General features: G+C 39.7%; 1 protein-coding gene across 2 annotated transcripts in view; it reads left to right on the top strand.

Annotated features, from left to right (window-relative positions):
* The window catches only part of FIGN (fidgetin, microtubule severing factor), a 122409-nt gene extending 98595 nt beyond the window's left edge, over positions 1-23814 (top strand). For both annotated transcript variants that reach the window (XM_064164055.1, XM_064164061.1), the window contains one exon: positions 19491-23814. In XM_064164055.1, coding sequence (XP_064020125.1) covers positions 19491-21736 — 2246 coding nt within the window. In that variant the 3' untranslated portion in view covers positions 21737-23814. The remainder of the gene's footprint in view (positions 1-19490) is intronic.
* Positions 23815-24704: the final 890 nt, after the last annotated feature.

Here is a 24704-nt window from a genome sequence, read left to right on the forward strand (position 1 = left end):
CTGGCTGATCTTGGAGGTCTCTTCCAACCTGGTTGATTCTATGATTCTATGACAACTAATCCCATATACTGGTGCAATGAGTTAAGGATTCATCTGCCACTCAGCAAGTGGGTTGACAAAGACCGAGCCAGGATCTTTCCATGTGAATTGAAGGGTGAGCATGTTGAAGGACTCTGCTGTATCTGCAGAGTTAAATTCCTAAAATGAGTGGCAATCACTCAGAAGGATCCAGAAATATGCTTGATGGGCGGTAGGAACAGAATGCTGCTTTGTTAACTTCAAAAACTTCTGCTGCTGTCCTATTTTCTGACCACCTTTTAGCACTGCTGCTCCTGATTTTGTGCAGTTTGAAGTTTGAGATGAGGGCAGTGCAGAAATGCATGTAAGGAACTGGGTGAAGGAGAAAAGATCATATATGTTGGATGCAGGACAGGAAAACTAACTCTGTGTCTGTTGGAGGAGATCTCCTTACTAGCTTGCAGTGAATAAACTGTTAACATTTATTGACTATAAAAAGCAATTAACCAGAGGGGGTTTAGCTTTTTATGAATAAAACTTCATTTAGGCATAAATAATCTTACAATATACTGCAGTGCAGTAGGATGGTTGCTGAAAAAAACACCCACTTAGAATCTCTTGGAAGAACATGTGTTTGTATATAGTCTGTATTGGGATAGTCCAAAACATCTTTTTTTTCTGGTTGTGTGCTTTTTTTCTCTGCTAGATTCCAGACTAGACACTGTAACATCACTAGAGACAAACATCATCACTGCTCTGGGAGGGGAAATAAATGTATGTGTGCAGTTATACATACATACTGAGAGAGAGAGAGAGATTGTCTGAAACAAAGCTTTGTATTGTGTCTCTTTAAAAATCCATATAAAATACAAATACAGAATCAAAACTGTAGTAGTGAGGAACATATTTCCCATCTCCTGCTGCAGGGCATAAGCTAATCTGCTGCTGAGATCAGGCAGGAACCCCCCTTCAACTCTGTGTTGTTTTTCATTACACAACTGGCTGTTTGCATTATGGTTTTTATTAGAACTTGATTGTTTAATGACAAAGATACAGAGTTATGCTAAAATAAATACAAAGCTCTGTAGTGGAAAGGCAGAAAATAGACTCTACGAGAAAATTAAGTAAAAGTCAGACTGCTAAACTCTGCTGTGCTCACCCTGATCCTTCCAAAGCCTGTGGATGTTTTCCTCACTTACACATGCATTCCCTTTATTAACCCACAATCCCCAGGCAAACTCACAACTGTATTATATAGGACCTTGTGTTGTTCCTTTTACCTCTCTCATTTTATAAGGAGAGATTTCCATAAGCAATTTCACTCAGGGAAGTTGCGTACTGGACCGCTCTACCTTCAAAGATCTAATAGGCAAATCTGGGTGTTTCAACCAATCTGAAGTGCAAGGAGTATTGTCTGCCATAATACAAAGGGTTCCAGTTCAGCTGGACAAATGTGCTTATCTGCAGCAACTCATCTATTATGTAGCTTTGGTAAATGTGTCATCATGGCACAGTAACCTCAGCAGTCTGCAGAGGTGGATTTGTGTGCAATCGTTTGGACAAGTAGTCGCTTCTGTTTGGAACAATTAAGTGTATTTTTGGTTTTGGAGGGTTTGGGGGTTTTGTGGTTTGGTTTTGTTGGGCTTTGTTTGGCTGTTTGGGGTTTTGAAGGGGAGGCAGAGCTTGTGTGGGGTTTTTTTTTTGGTAGTTGTTGGTTTTGTTTGGTTTTGTTGCCTTTAAAAAGCCAAGGCACGAAAAAAAGCAGAACGCCAAGTGAAACGATTTGATGTGGTATTTCATCCAAGCCACTCTGTCCTCCTCCCCAAAATAAATAAATAATAGGAGTGCTATAAACAAGAGAACAAAGAAATCTGAGGTGTTCTGTACTCCAAGACACCCTACAGATTGTTTATCATACTTCTGGCTGAAGGGCAAACTGTGACTGATGCTGGGTTCTGACCGGGAAAAGTTGGGCTAGAATAGTGGAATTTGACTGATGGAGAAGAAAATAATGTCTGTGCTGCTGTAGAAGGTGTAACAGACTTCACATGGACTCCAGCTTCTTTTATTTAAGCTGTCTTGTGGTGGAGATGTCCTGAGATGAGCCACTCCAGGGCTTAGTTCAGGTTTTGATAACAACAAACATTACCACTAGAACTGTTCTCTGCTGCTTGGCTTCACCGACGTGGAAAGTCTTCCCCCTCTGACTGCATGGAGACTGATGGCAGCACCTTAACTTCAATATGGGTCTGAAGGTTCTTCTTGCTGTCCTTATTTTAGGATCCTATTGCTCCCTCTCACCAATTCACAGCGGTCTGGGGCAAATTTTGCCGTGACTTTTGTCTGCTCCTGTAGCTTCACCTCCTTCTTTGACTTCCTTCAACGGTATAAAATGTATATTATATATCTTAGAGCACAGGGTTGTCACTCACAAAGAATACGAAGTTTAATGCATTATTCAGAAGTAGAAGAGGAGGAAGTCCAATGCAGCTGTGGAGTCTCTTATTTTATTTTATGGAGCTTTATGTTATTTTACAGAGCATGAAAGCAAAATGTGTGACTTAAAGTTAGAACGTTTAGAATCGTGTGATAGAGTAAGCAGCAGCACTAAAATTTTGGATCCAAGTGCAAATCCCGTTCAGAGTTAAGGAATTGAAAGATGTTTTGATCTGAAAGCTACAAAAACCCATCGGGGAGTGAGTTGTGGGTGTGGGGTTGGTTGTTTGCCTTTGTCCGCTTTGCAGTGCAAAGAAGCTCCTACCACAAAATCAAACGAAACTGGCATTATTTTGTAGTCTGAGTTCTCATAGTTCTGTTGATTCAGAAAGCTGCAAACAGGTTTAGACTTAGGCACTTAGGATGACTGAAGTTTTAGGGCTAGGGTATACGAAAATGTAACAATACTAGTTCAGTAAATGAACACTTCTTAATATCTTAACACAGAATCCTGCTATTAAACTCTCAGTTCAAGAGAATCACTCTTCGTCATTTTATTGGTGGCTTCATTACTGATTATTCCTCCTCTGGTAGAATGTCTAATAAGCAAACCAACATTTGCATCCCTGTGTATTTCTGCTAGGGAGAGACAAAGAAAAGAGGTCTTTGTCATTTCTTACTGATCACTTCAAATACTACGTCAGGCATAAATCAATCTGGTGAGAGAATGGTGGCTGTTCCTCCAGATTTGCTCTGGGTATTTAACTAGGTAGAGCTAATATGTGTAATTTCTTTTCTTTCTTTCTTTTTTCATCCTCTTTCAGCATTTATTAGGTAGCATTGATATGATAGGTTGGACTTGATGATCCTGGAGGTCTCTTCCAACCTGCTTAATTCTGTGATTCTGTGTGACTAGTGCAGTGAGGTGCATGCCCAGTTACATCAAACTTAGCTCTTGCTGATGGCTTTGTTTTATGGATAATATATGGTCTTGGAGGTCTCTTCCACCCTGGTTGATTCTATGATAGAACCATGCAATCATAGAGTGATTTGGGCTGGAACAGACCTCCCAAGATCATCTAGTCCAACCCCCTCTGCAGTGAACAGGGACATCCTCCACTAGGTCAAGTTGCTATCCCAAGTCCAAGAAGCATTCTGGCACATTGCAAAGATATTTCCTAATATTGCTAAAATAGAGCAGAATACAGGGGGAAAAAAAACCAATATATTATTTCTTTTACATTCTATTGCCAGACTACAAGAGATATAAATTCAGTAGTTTATGTTGTACCTCATAAAATGACTAAGGTTGGAAGAGACCTCAGAGATCATCCACTCCAACCTCCCCATCATAGGCAGGGATACCTCTCAACTAGACTCAAAGCTTCATCCAGCCTGGCCTTAATATGTCACCAACAGTGCATTTTCAGAGCTGTGGTGCTCTTTACATTAGGAACTTGGATTTTTTAGTGCTAAGAATGTATTAGGAGTTGATGGTATCTGAAACATGTAGGGAAAACATTAGCTGTATACATGTGTATGTGTAAATAGGATTAGGGATGTATACATATCTATTTTCAAACCAACTAATTTGCTCTATATTTCCTCAAGCATATTCAGCTGTTTATGTGCAAGGAGACTTGACAAGTGAGGTTTTTTTTTTCCAAGTATCCTGTTTTATTGGCCATTTTTGTTCATTATCATTCATCTGGTGACAGCAGTATTTATTATTTGTATATTAATGGCTGGCAATTGCTAAATGATGGGAGAGCAGTCAAACAAAGCTAGGTGGAATTAACTTTATGCATGCTTGCTAGATAATACTCAATTTACAGTGCTCTATGCATTCCTCAAATGCTCTCTGATTAAATACCATTTACAGAGCTAATCCAGCCCAGAAGTCTTTTTTGCCAGTTTTAAATTTTGTATCTGGAAATATTATTAAATCCCAAGCATTTTCAAATCTGATTTTAGAAAGGGGGGGGGGGAGTCTATATTGCAGTAAATCTATCATCATAGCTACCAATTCCTTGAGCTTAATTATGACACTACTAAATGTGAAAATCTATTCAGCGCTAGGAACACTTTTCACATTACATTCACGCTAAAGATTGGCTGTTAAGAGCTCATTACTGGTAGTTTTCTAAAGAGTGGTTTATTAAACACTGTTACCTAATAAGCATCTTTGGTGGTGCAAATTGCTGAAAACAGTAATGAGTCTGATTAGACTTCATTTCAATTACGACAGCTTGTCTAGCAAAAAAAAACCCAACAACCCAACCTCTCCTTGATGCTTTGGAATCTGGCTACAAGGCATTAGATGGTTTAAAAGGAAAATGCCACCTCTGTGTTTCCTTTTCCCCACAGTTCAGTAATGAATAGAGAGCTGTCCAAGTAGCCATCCAATTTAAAAAACTAGATGGGCAGCATTGGAAGCACAATCCTGTTTATGTAAAAATTCTACAAAGGCTTTCCAGTTAATATATCTAAATAGGGTCATATTTAGGTTCCCTCTGCTTCCCCTGGCATGAGAACATAAAACCAGAAGAAAAGATAAATGAAAATTATTCACTTCTATCTGCTTTGCAGAGATTATGCAGTCCTCTGATTAGTGTAATGCACCTTTCAATTGTTATCTGTAATTCTTTTACCTATCTGACAGATTTTACTTGAAACCACAAAGCTCTCTCAGCTTCCAGCAGTACCTTGTAATTTAACTTGGGTTGGGAGAGGGTTAACTGGTGAAAAAAAATCGAAATTAAACCAAGGCTCTATAATTTTACTCTACTGACACAAAAAAGAAGTGCTGGGGTTTTTTTTTGTTTTGTAGTTTATGAACTTAATTTCTTGCTGCTAAGAAGGTTTGACTCTATCAATGCTTTCTTTGAAGTCATTCCTGTATGTTACTTACGCGTCCAGGATGAAAAGAGAAGTGTTGATGGAAAAAAAAGAACTTAAGATGATAGCTCCTAAATATTTACTATAATCCTAACGTTCCTGTTGGGAGTATATAGCATTTTTAATACTAAATTCGTGTGGGTGCCTTTGTATCATATTATTCAATGCAAAATTGGATGGAGTGTAACTAAAACCTTGTGATAAATTATGCTTGGAGAGAGATGGCAAAAGGGGGTCACGCATGGAAGGTATTGCGCTGCGGAGGGCAGGGTGTTGGACTTAAGAGTCTCAGAGGGTGGCTGAAACCAGACTTCTGTCTAGTCACTTTACAGCAGATTTTAGGAAAGTTCACATGCAAGAGGTTTTGAAAGCCGTCTTAGTAGACACAAGGAATAAATCAGCAACAAACAGCAGAACTTGCTCTCTGTTCAGATTTTAATGAAGTATTTTCCTCTGGGTAGTTTTTGACCGCACGTGTGGCACAAAACCCAAATTCTGGTGAGCAAAAATGCGTCATTTGCACGGTTAACTGCTGCAGAATCGTTGCTTTAAAAGCAAAACAATAACCAAACCCAAGAAATAAATAATACAATGAATACATGAAGATATCTCCTTCACCATAAATCGTAAACTTAAGCGGTTCTTGTGACTTCAAACCAAAGTGACAGGAGAATCAAGCTCATGAGCTGTGGGGTCTGCGCATCTCATATTGACACCAAACCCCCCGTTTGGGTTCTTTTTCTGACGTTACTGTTCTGTTTTATCCTTTAATTTCTTGCATTTAGCTGTGCTATACCGTTCGTTTGTAAGAGAAAAGACTTTCATCGGCGTGCCTCACGAAACATCAAGTGAAACAGTGCACATTTGGGGGGTTTGTTTAGAACATCACACAAATACAAATGCCATTATTCAGCTCCGCAAGCGTGTGCCTGTAGTGCGCTTTGAGATGCTAATCAGTGGAGCTTGACTTCCGTACCCTGAAGCAACTTTTCAAACCATTTCATCATTAGGTGACCACATATGTGATCACACAATGGACAAAATTACAGGCAAAACTAGCACGGATTGTTGGTATTTAAGCTATCAACAGTGCTCAGCTAGTTCTTGATATGATCACTGCGTGGTTGAGATTTGTGTTGTCTCTTGAAGGTTGCTTACAGGAAAGGCTGAACTTGTGTGAGAGCTGCAACGGAATGTGACATTTTATCAGCTGGGTTCTATCATTTCTTTCTGGTTTTAAAGGCAGCACGCTATTGTCTTCTGCCCCTTGAAATGTCTGTGAACCCTCTCAATGTCATCCAGTGTGTTTCAGGACATGGCTCAACTTTTTTTTTCACAGCAGGATGAACTTTGCATGTTTTGAGAAAGGAGAACTAATGTATAATGTGATAAGCTTAGTTTCTTTTCTTTCCTGTTCTCTCCAGGAATATGGCAAAAATATTGGCATAGACAGAGTTAAATTGCTTAGTTAAGACACTCTGATGCCTGTGTATATGTTAAATAAATAAGTATATGTGCATATATATATATGCTTATATATATAGGGAGAGATTCCTATATTTGTCTATAGAAAGTTCCTTTTTCCTCTTCCCTTAGTCCCCCAGACACTTTGTTAAGCTAAATGAATATTTCTTAGTTAAGACACTCTGGTGCCTGTGTATATGTTAAATAAATAAGCATATATGTGTATATATATATATATACACTTATATATAGAGAGAGATTTCTATATTTGTCTATAGAAAATTCCCTTTTCCTCCTCCCTTAGTCCCCCAGACACTTTGTTAAGCTAAATGAATATTTCTTAGTTAAGACACACTGGTGCCTGTGTATATGTTAAATAAATAGGTATATATGCATATATATATATATATGCTTATATATAGAGAGAGATTTCTATATTTGTCTATAGAAAAGTCCCTTTTCCTCCTCCCTTAGTCCCCCAGACACTTTGTCAAGCTAATTGAATGATATAGATAGTTCCTTTCAAATGCTCAGGAAACAATACAGTAAAGTTCTAAACCAAGACCATGCCAAAAAAAAAACCCTCACCCAGCTGTGTTCCATTTTTCAGTAGTTAATTCAGATATATTTTATTGAATGAACCAAGAAAGAATCTCTGGAATTTGTGGAATACAATAATTGAAAGGTTTAAGTAAGGGGAAAAGATATAGCTGAGCTTAGTGTTTCTAGGATGTCAGTTCTTTGGTTATGCTTCTGCTTTTAATCTTGTTTCTCTGCTTTGTGTGGGGGGGAACAGGAAGGAAAGGAAGGATCAAGCTGCTCATACAGGCAAGCCTGAGCAGGAGCTGTGCTGGAGCTCTCTTTTCCAGTTCAGATGACTTAGCTAAGGTGTTCCCTACCTTGAGGAGGAAATCTTGGGTTCCCTGTGATAACATCATCCCTTCTTTCAATGTCATCTCTCGTGCTGTGAAGTATAGATGTTGTTGTTTGTTTGGTGGTTTGTTTTTTTCAGGGGAGATCAATAAGTATACGAGTTCATAATAGAGTCATTTTGCCCAGGAGATTCTCTTTGGAAGGACAGCATCTGCCAGCACAAGCCCCACTCTGGTGCTTACAGTAGAGAAAAATGTGTGTGGTGTATGTCTGGTCTGACAGGGAAAACGGGAGAGAGTGGATGAGCTCTGCTAAGAGCTCCCTGCTCTTAATCCTGGGCCATGTCAGGAGCATTCTAAAGCAGTTTATCTTCATATGTCGTCTTGTGTATAAGAAACAACACTAAACCCACCAAAACTCATTTCATATGTAGCTTTTTCCACAGCCTTCAGATCAAAGTTATTTTCTTCAGGCTGGACTAAATTATACGCAGGTCCCAGGAGTGAAGGACACTGAATTAATGCACTCTGCCACCCAGTCCTGGCTATAGAATGTTTTTTATCGGACTGTGAGACATAACATCTCTTTTACCATTTCATTAAAAATTAATGTGCAGATTGCCAAAAAGCAAAATGCATAAATAACATAAACAAATCCTCTGGAAGCTTTGTATGCTGTGGAGTCGTCTTTAAGAAGGTTCATTGTGGTTTATTTCTCTCGTGTAGCAGATTGCTTCTACCTAAGATTACTTCTACCTCTACATTTATCTTTGTTCTCATTTGGATAATTAGCAGAGGTACTCAAATCTCAGGAAAGCAACTCCTATATTGGTAGGCTTTGGAATAAAGAGGTTAAAAAGAAAGCAGTGTTCCTGGTTAGGATCTGGAGCATTGTGTTATTGGCCCATATAAATTTGCTTTTTCACACTTGTTAGTTGAGTGTAATGGGTCAAACCAGAGTACAGTTATTTGAAACTCACTGATACTGATCTTTGCCTTCATATTTGTGAGGCGAAGAGGTCTGGTTAGATAAATCTCTGGAATTAACCTTCTCTTGCTACAAGTAAAGCTATGAAATGCTTACATATATATCTTTAAGGAATTATGACTGGGAAAAAAAAAAACCAGATGAAAGTGGAGTGGAATTTCCCAGCGCCGCTGCCGTTCATTGGAGGGAAATATATCTTCAGGAACTTGCTGTGTAACTTAGTCTGGAGTTTTAGGGCAAAGGTAGTTTTTGACATTATGGAAAACATCCAAAGTAATGCACTTAAATCTCTTATTTATTGTGCACCCCACATTTGTTCAAATCAAATATGTCCCTTTCTGGCAGTTTTAACCCCATTTATCCTCATGCACAAGTGCTCACCTGTTATTTACTCGCATAAGAGAAGGTCGATACTGCAGAACAAGGGGAGTGCTCTGTTGTGACATAAAACATACATATTCATTAGCTCCACTGTCCCTATGGACACGTGTGGTATGTCCTGATGATCTTCATTTGGCAAAGGGAGTAAGCTTACGAGGGAAATTGTCTTAATGGATTTAAGATGCACAAAATAAATGTATTTTGAAAGAAAAGACTTATTTACAGCTAGGAACCAAAGGTGTCATTTTAAGTCTGAAGGAAAAACGAGTTCATCTGAAAGGAAACAATTTACTGAATCATGATTAGCAACAGAAATGGGGGAAAATATCTATATATATAATCCAATATTTGAAAATCATTTTCAGATATTAATATTCTTTTTTTTTTTTTTTTCCTGGAAGAGTTTAGGTCAGGATCTGAATGTTCTGGATAAAGTTCCACAGTGCTGAAAATTCATTCCTTTTGCCTCTAAGTTACTTACTAAAAACCAAGTTGAGGGTTCTGTGTTTCACCTGCATGATAAAGCAGTTGAGTGTGGTTTATTTCCTCTGCTTTTAAGGGTTTGTGTTATGCTTTTCCAAGGGAAATGTGTCTTAAACTCCACTCCTGCAAAAAAAAGAACCCAGGAAAAGTCTATTTCTGCTATTTTGCTGCTTAAAAAGAGAGCATGCACTTGTAAAAGATTCCATGGGCTTTATTTTAGGCTTGAAGTAAGCATTTCAATAGAAGCATGATCAAGCCTCAGGTCTAAACTGTTCTGCATTTGCAGTGTGTGTAAACACTTGTTCCGAGTGGCCAAACTCTATTAATTCATGATTCTATTTTACCATGTGAGTGTTTTAATTCTCAGAATCACTGCTGTTCTGCTGGAGTAGTTACATTGTTTCTCATGTTTATATGGGCATAAACTGCACATTATTTGATAGATTAATTATTTTAAACATACCTTGTAGCTAGAAGCATCTGTTCAGTGCACTACAAAAAGTGCCCTTTTTTGGGGGGGGGTTGTTTTGCTTTTAATTTATGCTTACTTTTGTTTACAGTTGCTTTTCCTTTCAGTCTTCTCTATGAAATTATCTATGAAATTTGCTAGGTCCTTTATAGAAAACAGCTTAAAACCATAAAGCACTGGAAAAGGAAGCATCATAATAGGTTAATGGAGAACTCATTGCAATTATTGTCTCCATTGGTATGTTTCTGTATTATAAGCAGTTGAATACAGTGAGGGCAGAGCCATATACTAAAATAAAGTATTTTCAAGATAAACTACAATTAATCATAAATATGATCAGTTTTCTATGTAGAGGGTTTCTGGCACATGGGTGCATAAATGGCTTTATTTATGGTATGCAATGATAATGTTTCAATCTGATCATGCTGCGAGGATGGAGCCCTGAACTGAGAAGGGTTTTTTGCTTAAGGGCTGCTGCCACAGAGGAACTAACACCTCCAAGGTGGGCAGCAGCATCCTGGGAAGTCTCATGCATGGAATGCCTAAGTAATAGCTACAGTTCCTATTATCTGTCAGCTGCTGCTTGGTTGGCCTACAGATCCAGCCTGCTTCTGCTGCAAAAGTATGCGAGTGTCATCTCTGCACTTATTCTGCTTTTCCTTGCTTGACTATTGTTTCTCCTTTCTTCTGCTTCTTAAGGCCTTTTGAAGCTGTTGGATCTACTAAAGGCTGTTTAGCAAGAAACATCTGAGAGACTTTCAAAGGCATTGCTTTATGTAAATGGCAGGGAGGTGGCTTGGAAGGAGAGAACTCACTTGCTGTAAATACATTGCATTTGCTGTTGTGAGGTATGAAAGTGTTATTTAAAAGGAATTTGACAGTATTTAGGTTGATAATTGAGATGTATTAGTTTGAGATTCTGTGTCTGAAGTCTCATTCATAGCTGGTCCAGGCTCTTCTACAATGTTTCATTTTTCTTGCTGATTTTATCCTTTGATATATATATATAGGATCCTCAATATTACTTGTGAAGTGTTTTGTTTTAAAGATTGAAGTGTTTTGCTAGATGGGAATCATATGTTAAACAGCCTGACAACAGCTTGCTCCCACTAATGGCATTCATAGGATATATATATATATATATATATATATATATATATATATATATATATATATATATATATAAAAAATAAAAAGAAGATCAGGTATATATAATAGGATATATATAGAGAGGAACATAGGATATATATATATATATATATAATAAAAAGAACAGATATATATCATAGGAGATAGGTAGATATATGAGCATAGGATATGTATATAATAAAAAGAAGATTATATATATATAATAGGATATATATACACACATATATATGGGAACACAGGATACATATCATAAAAAGAAGAACATATATATATAAAATAGGATATATATAGGAACATAGGATATATATAATACAAAGAAGAACATATATGTAGGATATATATGAATATAAGATAGATATATATATATAATAAAAAGAAGAACATGTATTTATATGTAGGATATATAGAGAGAGGAACATAGGATATGTATAATAAAAAGAAGAACATATATATATATATGTAGGATATATATAGAGGAACATAGGATATGTATAATAAAAAGAAGAACTTATCTGTAGGACATATATATAGAGAGAGAGAGGAACATAGGATATGTATAATATAAAGAAGAACATATATATGTGGGATATATATATGAATACAGGATATATACAATAAAAAGAAGAACTTATATGTAGGATATATATAGAGAGAGGAACATAGGATATGTATAATAAAAAGAACAACATATATATATATGTAGGATATATATAGAGGAACATAGGATATGTATAATAAAAAGAAGAACTTATATGTAGGACATATATATATAGAGAGAGAGGAACATAGGATATGTATAATATAAAGAAGAACATATATATGTGGGATATATATATGAATACAGGATATATATAATAAAAAGAAGAACTTATATATATGTAGGATATACATAGAGAGAGAGTAACATAGGATATGTATAATATAAAGAAGAACATATATATGTGGGATATATATATGAATATAGGATATATATAATAAAAAGAAGAACTTATATGTAGGATATATAGAGAGAGAGGAACATAGGATATGTATAATACAAAGAAGAACATATCCTATATATATATATAGGATATATATAGAGGAACATAGGATATGTATAATAAAAAGAAGAACATGCATGTATATGTAGGATATATATAGAGGAACATAGGATATGTATAATAAAAAGAAGAACATACATATATATGTAGGATATATATAGAGGAACATAGCATATATATAATAAATAGAACAGATCCCTACCAAGAAAGTGCTGAGAGCACTTTCCAGGTCTGTTTTCCCAAGTTTGTGGTTGATAAAAAGCTGCCAAATCTGGGCCCATACAACTGGGTTGCTCAGTTTGAGGTTCATCCTCCCACCAAGTCCTTTGACGTCAAAGGAGTTCCTCATGGACTGGAGCAGAGGTCTTCACACAGTAATTAGAAAATAAATGTGGAAATAATTTTCTTTCTCTTCCCCCCACCCCCCCCCTTCAAATCATAATTAGCTCAATCCACTCTTCAAAATCCCTCCTGTTTCCAATTAAGAGAGATCAGTTGCACTATCTTCAAACAGCTGAAATGATGCTTATTAATAAAAACTGGAGTGTTAAAGAAATGTTTTAGCTTGAATTAATTTTTGTCATTATTATTATGATGGGACATATGACAGTATCCAGTCTTACAAAATATTATCAGATTTTGCACAAACCCAAGAAGTTGTCTGCCCTACATTTCCAACAGCAGTTACAGCAGGACTTTCTTAGGCAGCTCTGTCCTATGCTTCAGAAGGATTTCACAATGTGGATGTAGGGCCTGATCCTCAAGGTACTAACACCTTCAGCTCTCACTGAAGTATGATGTTGGAGGAGTCCTTGCTTGCTTCCAGCAAAGTCTCTATTTAAGTTGATAGCTGTTTTGGCAGAGCATGTCCACAGGAAGCAGTCCCATGGCTAAAATCACTATAATGATGCGTTGTGTAAATATTCAGTTATCTTGAGTAATTGGAGACAGGGCTGAGAGGAGCAGTTCACTGGGCAGGGACAGCTTTTGGAGTCTTTGACATATAGTCCAAAGTTGAGAAACTCACTTCCACTTGGAAGTCTAGAGGGAAGAGGATTCATGGTACTCAGAGCTGTGTTTTTGGAGTTGTTTCCTTCCAGGCAACAAATGAGCTGGGGTTGTTTAGCCTGGAGAAGAGGAAGCTCGAGGGGACCTCATTGCTGTCTACAACTACCTGAAGAGAGGCTGTAGCCAGGTGGGGGTTGGTCTCTTCTGCCAGGCAACCAGCAACAGAACAAGGGGACACAGTCTCAAGTTGTGCCGGGGGAAGTATAGGCTGGATGTTAGGAGGAAATTGTTGGCAGAGAGAGTGATTGGCATTGGAATGGGCTGCCCAGGGAGGTGGTGGAGTCACCGTCCCTGGAGATGTTGAAGCAAAGCCTGGCTGAGGCACTTAGTGCCATGGTCTGGTTGACTGGCTAGGGCTGGGTGCTAGGTTGGACTGGCTGATCTTGGAGATCTCTTCCAGCCTGGCTGATTCTATGATTCTATGAATGTGCTCTTACAAGTTTGTTCTGGACTAATATCAGAAACATCTCATTTAGTTGTTTGACCCTGATACAGTCTACCCCTTCTCAACAGTGCATTAAGCAGTTGCTCAAATCATGTTTAACCATATGCCTACAGTTGAGAACCTGCTTCAGCTACTGATTTTTGCAAAGGAAACTGCAGACTTGTGCTACGTAGGGCACTGCAGGGATGAACAGAGGAGGGACTGCAACAGGAGGATTGTTTTCTTTTGCCTTAAGTATGTTGAAGGAACATTTGGAGGGCACTGATCCAAGCTGAAGTTTTGACAGCTGGTTGGGAAGCTTGATGTGCTACCCTCTTTCTTGTTGCTTGCATCCCAGTATCACCATGTCACTTAGGTTTTGTTCCCCAGCATCTCTAGAAGAGCTGTGCAACCTCTGCCAGTATGTTCAGAAAACCTCAGCTGCACATGACTTTATTTTAGCTTGATTATTTTATTAGGAATGTGAATAGATAAGATGCTTACTGAAGTCCCAGCACCTTTTGTCTTAAAGCAGATCGTTGCTAACCTTTGCTAGCTGGAAAGTTAGCTTTGACAACATCACTAGCTGGAAAGTGGTTGTCATCGTTTGGACTTGTCTGCAGAACACCATAAATGCTCTGTTATTTTTTGCCTAGCTAGTAGTCTGGACTTTTCCATGTCTGTTTTCAGTAGAAATCCTTTTATTTAAATGAAAAGGAAAGGCTAGTTATTAATTTTTATCTTCTATAACAGATGTAATCCTGTCAGGGACAGAGCAACTTGACCTGATACTTAAGGGCAGCAGCAGAAGAGGGTTCTTTGTATGCATGAGCTCATTCGAGCTGCCATCAGGATCAGGCCCACTGGACATCTAGGATCTGTAAACAATTGCTTGCTCCTTTTTGTACCCATATTGCAATGTCATTTTTTTCCTAACTCTGGCATTCTTTCTTGTTTTGTTTTATGTATTTTAATCCATAAATCCGAGTATGAACATGGATTTCTACCATATGGAATTACCGTGTGTGAAGGTGATGGTTTTCAAGCTAAATGTGCAAAATGAGAGAAGTTGAAAATATGCTCAAATGTTTGGTTCAGAGCAATGGAATAATGAAATGATTTCATATAATTACTTGAAGTGTAATTCAGATAGATCCAAGTGACAGAATTAGGAAGTAGGGATGTAAAGCAAGGCTGCCAGGACAAGGGAAAAAAAAAGATTCTGTTGAAAAGATTCTGTTTAAAAGAGCCTACTCTGCCTTTCCTATGTAATGTATTAAATCTATCTTAAAAGCAATTCTCTGATAAGTGCATACCTGTACTTAAAGAGCAGAATCCTTTCCATTTGCCTTTTATAGCCCATAGCAGCACAGTTTACACAGTTCCAAAATGTCGATATCTCAGTGAATTCCCTAAGTTAGCCAAGTTCTGGTTTATAAATGCACTCAGCTTTGTATCACTGCTGGATTTTCAGCAAGTTATGAAAGAAAACCACTCTCTGCAGAACTGTGATTTATGTCAGAGTTTAAATTATGCTAAAACATAAAAATAAAATAGAATCATAGAATCAACCAGGTTGGAAAAGACCTCCAAGGTCATCCAGTCCAACCTAGCACCCAGCCCTAGCCAGTCAACCAGACCATGACACTAAGTGCCATGAAAAATTCAACCTCTAAATATGCTCTTATTTACCTGATTTTAGGCCTTTATACCAGCATTTGGATTCTTAACACAAGAAATGCAGGAAGGTGTTATCAACTCAAGCTAAAAGCAACTAGTAAAATGAAATTGAAAGTATGGATAGGAAGTGGTTGCAAACATTAAGGAACTGCGGAGTAGAGGGGTTCAAGAGGACACAGTCTCAAGTTGCTGTTCAATACAATTTGCAAAGGCTGTAGCCAGGTGGGGGTTGGTCTCTTCTGTCAGGAAACCAGCAACAGAACAAGGGGACACAGTCTCAAGTTGTGCCAGAGGAGGTCTAGGCTGGATGTTAAGAGGAAGTTGTTGGCAGAGAGAGTGATTGGCATTGGAATGGGCTGCCCAGGGAGGTGGTGGAGTGGCTGTCCCTGGAGGTGTTGAAGCAAAGCCTGGCTGAGGCACTTAGTGCCATAGTCTAGTTGACTGGCTAGGGCTGGGTGCTAGGTTGGACTGGCTGAGCTTGGAGGTCCCTTCCAACCTGGTTGATTCTATGATTCTATGAAGTGTTTGCATAATTAAAATGAAACTGCAATATTTTGTTTTGTTTTCTTCTAGATCAGACATTTTATTTTTGTCAAACAATTGTCAAGCTATTAATAATCAGAGACAAAGCTATGAAAATGTTTCTGCTTTTTCAGTTAATAGAAAATTGTGGGAAACAAAGCTTTGTGCTTCCCCCCCAGTCCATTCCAGTGGACTCCACGTAAATATGGATTTCTTCACTGCTTACTAATGCAAAAAAATATACTTATGGTTAACCATTAACCTATGCTTCCAAATAACACTAATGATTGCAATGTGCTGGAATAAATGCTCATCTTTCATGGGATGAGGACAGTCCTGTTCTCTTAAGCTTACCTAATCAAAGTCTAATCCGGCCTTTACAGCCTTTGTTAAATGCACTGGTATTTAATATGCATCAATAAATAAACTTTCAATTATTGTGCAGTGAGCATACCCAAAGATAGCATGACAGTGTGAAACTACTGCTCTGTCTAGCAATTACTCCAACCAAAGCACGCTGCTGATGTGATTTCCCTTCTCCTCTTCAAATGGAGAATTCAGATTCTGACGTTCTTTTGCAGCTTCCCAACGTGCAAAATAAATTCATCTAGACAAATGCAACTCCAAGAATCGAAGTTTTACACTGTCTAGATGTATCTTCCCACCGTAACTTGAAATAGGATGGTTTCATTTTAAAAGCACGTGTTCCATTAGAAATGAAAAAGGAGCAAGCAATAATTCTTTTTTAACCAAACCAATGATTTTTTAATGAAAGATATTTTGAAACATCTTACTCAGTGAGTAGCTTATGGTACAAGTTGTTGTGCTCTGACCTGGTGCCTTCTTTCAACTTTTAAAGATGAATAGCCTGCCTTTTACAAACCACTGAAGACAATGTGCCAAAAGCATCTTCGTTAACTACAGTACAATACCAGCCCAGCCAGATTCTTTGCTTCATCCATGCCTGGTTTACCTTCTTTTTCAGAAGTTTCACTCCTGCTTTAGTGCATTCTTTGCAAAGAGTCTTTCTGGGAGCATTCATCCATCGGTACCTAGTGGAACATCCATTCACTCAACTGCTTTTGCATCTCTGTAAGCGTTTCGGTTATATGCCCAGCACTGCAGAACAGGGATAGGTTTTGCTTGCTTGTTTGTTTGGCCAGTCTTTAAAATTCAGAGTCATGAACTCGTGTGTCTGTCTGTTACTCAGTTCTCTATTACAGGAGCATTCATCTTCTTTCCTCTTGTAAAACGTTGAAGTAAATACCATAACATTAGAAGAATTTTAGATACCCATGACTTGCGCTTGGCTCTTGGTGATTTGCTTTTCAGATTTCCAACTGAATTTAATGATTTCTGAAAAGCTTCTGATAGTTTAGCAGTAAAATTATAGTTGTTTTTTTTTTTTTCCCTATGAGCTTGACTTCTATAATTTCACCCAATTTCTTGATGTATTTACCCCCCCCCCCCCACAAGCCAGAAACAATTAGCAGATTGTATGAACGCTAAATGAAAGGAATAAATCTGCCAAACACTTGCTCTCGAAGCTGCATCCGTCAAAAGCTCTTCTCTGAATTAACTTTTATAGGATAATTGTCCAATTGTTAACAGACATTTTTCTCAAGTTGTCAAAGTGTTGGAGAAATGAGGAAGGAAGAGAATGCTTAGGAAAAGAAATACAACAATGATTCGGTCGGGGGGGGATTGAGAACTGCAGTACTTGTACTAATGTAAGGCTCATTAGAGGTACTTTGCAGTTTTCAGGTGAAATTGAAATGATTTGGTGATTTGCAAATGCGTGGATGTAAAAATAAAAATTAAGAATCCAAATGCAAATGAGTGCAAGTGCAGTAAAATATAATTGCAAATGAATCTGTTGCTTTATTCATTTATTGTGTAATTACTGCAATCCTTCCCACCTTGTTTTCAGTATTTCTTAATCATTAAGTCGGAAGCATGACAGCAGTGCCAGCCCTGGCATGATTCTCTTTGACTAAAACCTTGTAAATTAACACAATTAGCACAGCATCATCCTGCTAATTAACTTCCAGTGTCTGGTGCAGTGGTTTTGCAAACAAGGAAGAGGGAGTCAGAAGGGAATAAACATGCCATTCTGTTACCAAACTGTGTGCTGCGTTAGGTTTAGCTCAGCGAGGCTAAGCTGGCCATGTCAGATGCCAGAGTCAGGCAATGAAGAGCTAAAGGGGTTGGGGAGAAAAACAGGAGGGGGTAGAAGCTGTCAAAATAGACTGCAGTAATTCAGGGGGGAGCTAGTGCCACAGATGCTTCATTTCGACTGGGCCTCCTCCTTATCAGAGAATCTGTGCCAGAGGGCACAAGACTGTTTGCAAAAATCACTTTTGGTAATACGAGAGAGATTAAGGAGGTGCATTTGATACAGCTGTGCAAAAATCAGCCACGTCTTTACCGTGGGTAGGTGCGAGTTAGAGAGGGTTATCCTCACATTTGCAAATCCCTCTTGCCATTGCACGTGGTGGATTACAAGGAGGGAGGGGGACAGTGCCCACCACATTATTTACAAGGTGAATTGCTTTAAAGTCACATTTCGTTTGGTTTCCTTAGATTTTTGTCTGGGTTTGATTTGGGTTTTGGTGGGTTTGGTTTGTTTTTTTTTCCTAATTGATAAGGTTATGGTTTTTTTTATAGCCAACTGAACTTTTAAGGACTTGGTTGTGTTTTGGGTTTTTTTTTCCCCCTCTATTTTTTTTGCTTGTTTGTTGTTTTTAGTGCTCTTTTTTTTTTTTAAGCCTCTTTTTCTTTGTACCCTGGAGGCTGTGAGGCAGCAGAGGTGGGGGGAGAAGAGAGAGAGAGCAAGCAAGGAGACCGACAGACAAGTCATGCTTGTTTTTTTTTTTCTCTTCTTTCCCAGAGCCTCAACAACAGAACTGAGAGGCAGAAAGGAGTCAGTTGTAATTCATACCGAGTTGTAGGCTTTGTGTGATGAAAGCGACGGAGCGCTGCCTGGGAGATTGCTTTGCTGCACTCCACGAAGCAGATTTGAAACTGTCGTGGACCACTTTAGATGAGAGTTGGATTATGGAATGACCTGCTATGTCTGTGTCATATTGTTCTGCGCAGGGTGCATTATACTGTGCTAACTAGGTGTTCAGTACCAAATAAGAGAGGTGTCCTAGATGTGATCTGTCAGCTGTGTCTCATATTTTTATATTGGTTAAAATATAAAACTGAGACGGTGATGAGAGAGGACAGAGCAGTTGGACTCCTTATACGTGAACGGTAAATCTGCTGGCAGAGTATTTAAAATGCATTCAGTCTTATTTAATTAGTTGGAGCAATCTGGCATTACCTGTGTTTTCTCAAATTAGCAAAGAACCCCCGACTGGATTGGCTGAAAAAGTGGGGCTCAGTTTGTGTGTGCCTTCAGTAAACCGAGCAGTTTATCCTGTTCCGTAAGGGCACCGCATTTGCTTCCCGGAAGGATTTGTGGTGTTAAGTGAAGTGTTTTCAGGGGAGCCGAAGAAGTTCGCAGGCAGTACATTTGAGAACTCACTTAAAAGCATCTGTAAAAAGGCCAAGCTCGCTCTTAACTTCATTTTTTTTCCTCCTGCTGCCCTAGGCTTGAAGATGCAGTGGACGCCGGAGCATGCCCAGTGGCCAGAACAGCACTTTGATATCACTTCAACCACCCGGTCCCCTGCACACAAGGTGGAAGCCTACCGAGGGCACCTGCAGCGCACCTACCAGTACGCCTGGGCCAACGACGACATCTCGGCTCTGACTGCCTCCAATCTCCTGAAGAAGTATGCGGAAAAGTACTCTGGCATCTTGGAAGGCCCAGCTGAACGGCCCATTCTCAGCAACTACTCTGAAGCTCCCTCGGGGCTGGTGAACGGTCGGAAGAATGAAAGTGAGCCCTGGCAGCCGTCGCTGAACTCGGAGAGCGTCTATCCCATGAACTGTGTCCCAGACGTTATCACCGCCAGCAAAGCTGGGGTAAGTGCAGCCCTTCCTCCCGCAGATGTCTCGGCCAGCATTGGGAGCTCTCCTGGGGTAGCCAGTAACCTGGCTGAACCCAGTTACTCCAGCAGCACCTGCGGAAGTCACACGGTTCCCAGTCTTCATTCAGGGCTCCCATCTCAGGAATATGCCACAGGATACAATGGCTCATACTTGCATACCAGTTACAGTGGCCAGCCAGCACCTGCACTTCCATCCCCACATCCATCCCCCCTGCATAGCTCGGGACTTTTGCAACCGCCGCCGCCGCCACCACCAGCCCTCGTTCCTGGCTACAACGGGACCTCTAACCTCTCCAGTTACAGCTACCCTTCTGCCAGTTATCCGCCTCAAACCGCTGTTGGCCCTGGGTACAGTCCTGGGGGTGCCCCACCACCCTCCGCATACCTGCCTTCAGGAATCCCTGCTCCAACCCCTCTGCCCCCAACCACTGTCCCCAGCTACTCCTACCAGGGCCATGGTCTGACACCTATTGCACCATCTGCCCTGACAAATAGTTCCGCCAGCTCTCTCAAAAGGAAAGCTTTCTACATGGCAGGGCAAGGAGAAATGGACTCCAGTTATGGAAATTACAGCTATGGCCAACAGAGATCTACACAGAGTCCCATGTATCGAATGCCCGACAACAGCATTTCAAATGCAAACAGGGGGAATGGTTTTGACAGAAGTGCTGAAACATCATCCTTAGCATTTAAGCCAACAAAGCAACTAATGTCCTCTGAACAGCAAAGGAAATTCAGCAGCCAGTCCAGTAGGGCTCTAACACCCCCATCCTACAGTACTGCTAAAAACTCCCTGGGTTCAAGATCGAGTGACTCGTTTGGGAAGTATACCTCCCCAGTAATGAGTGAGCACAGTGATGAGCATAGGCAGCTCCTCCCTCACCCAATGCAAGGCCCGGGACTTCGTGCAGCTACCTCATCCAACCACTCTGTGGACGAGCAACTGAAGAATACTGACACACACCTCATTGACCTTGTTACCAATGAGATTATCAACCAAGGACCTCCCGTGGACTGGAGCGACATTGCTGGCCTAGATCTAGTAAAGGCCGTCATTAAGGAGGAGGTTTTATGGCCAGTATTGAGGTCAGACGCGTTCAATGGACTGACTGCTCTACCTCGGAGCATCCTTTTATTTGGACCTCGGGGAACAGGCAAAACATTAATGAGCAGATGTATAGCTAGCCAGCTGGGGGCCACCTTCTTCAAAATCACTGGCTCTGGCCTTGTCACAAAGTGGTTAGGGGAAGGAGAAAAAATCGTCCACGCCTCCTTCCTCGTGGCAAGGTGTCGCCAACCCTCGGTGATTTTCGTTAGTGACATTGATATGCTCCTGTCCTCGCAAGTGAGCGAAGAACACAGTCCAGTAAGTCGGATGAGAACCGAATTCCTTATGCAGCTAGACACTGTACTGACTTCTGCCGAGGACCAAATAGTAGTAATTTGCGCCACGAGTAAACCGGAAGAAATTGATGAATCTCTTAGAAGGTACTTCATGAAACGACTTTTAATCCCACTTCCTGACAGCACAGCCAGACACCAGATAATAGTACAACTGCTCTCACAGCACAATTACTGTCTCAATGACAAGGAGGTTGCACTGCTTGTCCAGCGCACAGAAGGCTTTTCTGGACTAGATGTGGCTCATTTGTGTCAGGAAGCCGTGGTAGGTCCACTCCACGCCATGCCAGCCACAGACCTTTCAGCCATTATGCCCAGCCAGTTGAGGCCAGTTACATATCAAGACTTTGAAAACGCTTTCTGCAAGATACAGCCTAGCATATCTCAAAAAGAGCTTGATACATATGTTGAATGGAACAAAATGTTTGGTTGCAGTCAGTGATACTACTTTAGAAACAAAAACGAAAGAGAAAGAAATGAATGTTGGCACACACAGAACCCGCTACGTAGGGTAGAGAACCCTTTTCAGCAGTGATAAAATTGCAAAGGGTCCTGGGAAGACTACAATTTACCTTGGCTCGAAAGAGCCAGGGTAGACTTGAAGGAAAAGTGCATCAAACGAGAGCTGCTGATCTGAAAAAGCCACACACGACAGAAAGCGCATGTTGATGCTCAGTTCTGTTCAAGCTAGACAATACTCACCAAGGAGCAAGGTGCAAGGGGGTTGATTTCAGAAGGACATGAACCCTGTGTGTTGATTCCATTCTGCTGTTCTTGAGATTTAGTTGCTGTCAAGTGCCTGAAGTGGTGCTTTATTTTTTGTTTGCCTCACAATTACATTGGTGGCATGTGCTAATATAAAGAGCTTTAACTTCAAACATTATTGGACTAAAGAGATGAACGGTTGTTGTTGCGACAGAGAACCAGATTTTTGCTATTCTAAGAGCAACAGTATTCCTCAATCCTGTCTGTTCTGTGGTGTTAAACTAAGAACAGGTGAAACAGGGTAATGGTAATCTGGACCTTAATTTCTGCAGTTCATTTCTTTTAATGTTCTGTCTGCAAAAACTCAGGAAAGTGATTGTGATTTGTACAGTACCTCAAAGGAATGTGTTGAAAGCACTATGTACTGCTGAGAGTTATAGGCTAGGCTTCAATGTTACTTTATATTAAATATGTATGTTTACCTCAACAATTGGAAAATGGCAAGGAAAATTACTTTGAATGTATCCAGGAGAAAAAAAAAAGAGAGAAAACACAAAACTAAAGCGTAATATGACTGAAGCTTTACAGTTGTTGTTGTTTTAAATAGGAACAGAAGGATTTCCCGGTGTTCAGAAAGAGTTCTTCTTTTGCCAACTTGTCAGATCAAGCCAGAGCAGAACAATTCTTTCCTCGTTGGTAAACTGTAAAGAGTTTTCAGCGTATTGCTCCTTGATAATTATGTGGTAACAGTTGTTTAGAAGGTGCATAGGTCTAAAAAAAGAGCCACTTAATCGCTTTATGTTAGCATCAGAAACAGTCAAAAGTAAGATTTAGTAGGACTCCGAGAGGCAAATTACCTTAAGCTGTGACTGCTGGGCTTCATTGCGCAGCTCTAGGCATGGTTTGGAGGTTATTTTGGTGAAACTGTAGAGAGTGGGATCAGTGTAGGTCGCTGGCAGAGCTATGGGTTGCAGAGCTGTTTATAGCAACGCAGTGGACTGTGACCAAACAAACAGTGAAAATAACAAAGCAAACCCGAACCCTCAAAGTACATTTATTTCCTTTCCCAAACTGCAAGGCTGAGTTTTTTACTGTGTGTGTCCCTCTCCATTGTCCTTAATGCAATCTTCATTTAGCATCCATTAGAAATCTTCCAGGCTGGAGTGTGCCCACCATTATTTCTACCTCAGTTTTGTTACATTTCTCTTGGAAAGCAAACTAAGAACTAGGGCAAGAAAAAAAAAAACCAACCTAACACCAAGACAAAAGTCAGATTACATTAGGAATGTGAACCTGCTAAACAAGTTTCAGAGAGCTGCTATTTTCCCCCTGAAGTAATTTTCTTTCCCTATGTTAGCGCTCTTTACCCTCTCCTTTCTCCCCCCACCCCCTTCTTTTTTTGCCTCCTCCAAATATACATATTCTGGTGTCTTCCTTCTGGAAAGGCTATCTGGCATGTGTGGCATTTTGCTTAGTTCTCCCTGACCCCCTCCCAACCCCCCTCCACTTTTTTTTTTCCTTTATCCTTTAATGCTTTCTGTGCAACTCTTAGTGACAGCTGACTGATGTTGGGTAATGTCTCTGAGCAGGAGCAGTGCATGTTTGCAGCTGCCCAAAGCTTCTGCCATCACATGAAGAAAAAAAGAGCCTTGCTTCTTTTTTTTCTTTTTTTAATGTAATTTTTTTTGTTGTTGTTTGTTTGTTTACTTTAAAGAGGCAGTAACGAAACTGTTGCAAAAGCACTGGCATTTAATGTTTCTGTTAAGTAATGTACATTCAAACCCATTAAATAAATGCACTGAAAAGCCCCAAGAAGAGAGAGAGATACCAATCTGTTCCTAGGTAATGTTTGTCTTCTCAACAAATTGTACAGACCTTTTCTGTTTGGTGACATCAGTGGAGACATTTAGCATTCAGAAAGCTGATGAGGGATTTTTGTGATGTTGCTGGAAATTTATGACTCTTGATTATTAGCTTCCATTTTTTTTTCCCCCCATTTGTTTTTTTTTTTTCATTTAAGAGATATATAGAGAGAGATAGAACATGTGCAAAACAGAGCAAGTAAACCAAAATCTAATTTAAGATGGGATTCCTGGCAAACATTTTGTCTATCTAAAACTTTGTTTCACTCGTAAAAATAACATCTTAAAAACAGTGCCTTTCATGAAGGATACAGAAAGTAAGACCTAAGTACATCACCTGCTTTTGTTCTTTTGGTTCTGGTTCTTTTTTCATCGTTTCTTTTTCTCTTCAACAGCAATTACAGTCTATGGTCCTTGTTATGACCCAGCCTTTCTGCTTCCCCAAAACCTCCAAGGCTGCTTCTTCACACTGGTCATCCAACCATCCTCATATTTGTGAGATCCTGATGTCCCCATTAGCTATAGGTTCATGCTGATCACACTGGCAAGTATGCTTTTGCAGATCACTGACCCAATTTCTGTCTTAGACCTTGCCTTTCATATCTGCCATTGAGCTGTGCTCATCTGAAAGGCTCAGGCAAGTTTTGATAAACCACTTCTTGTTAACTGTTTCTCCTAACCATATTCCTAACAGATTTTTTTCTTCCTGCAGCTGGTAAAATGAAATCTACCCTCTAGTGTGTTTTTTTTCCCTCTTTTTAACCAGTAGCAAAACCAAAAGCAAACAAAATTGTAGCTGGTCCCTTCGGCTTCCAGCTTTAAATCATTCTCTTTAAAAAGTCA

The sequence above is a fragment of the Pogoniulus pusillus genome, chromosome 2, assembly GCF_015220805.1.
Source record: "Pogoniulus pusillus isolate bPogPus1 chromosome 2, bPogPus1.pri, whole genome shotgun sequence".
NCBI lineage: Eukaryota > Metazoa > Chordata > Aves > Piciformes > Lybiidae > Pogoniulus > Pogoniulus pusillus.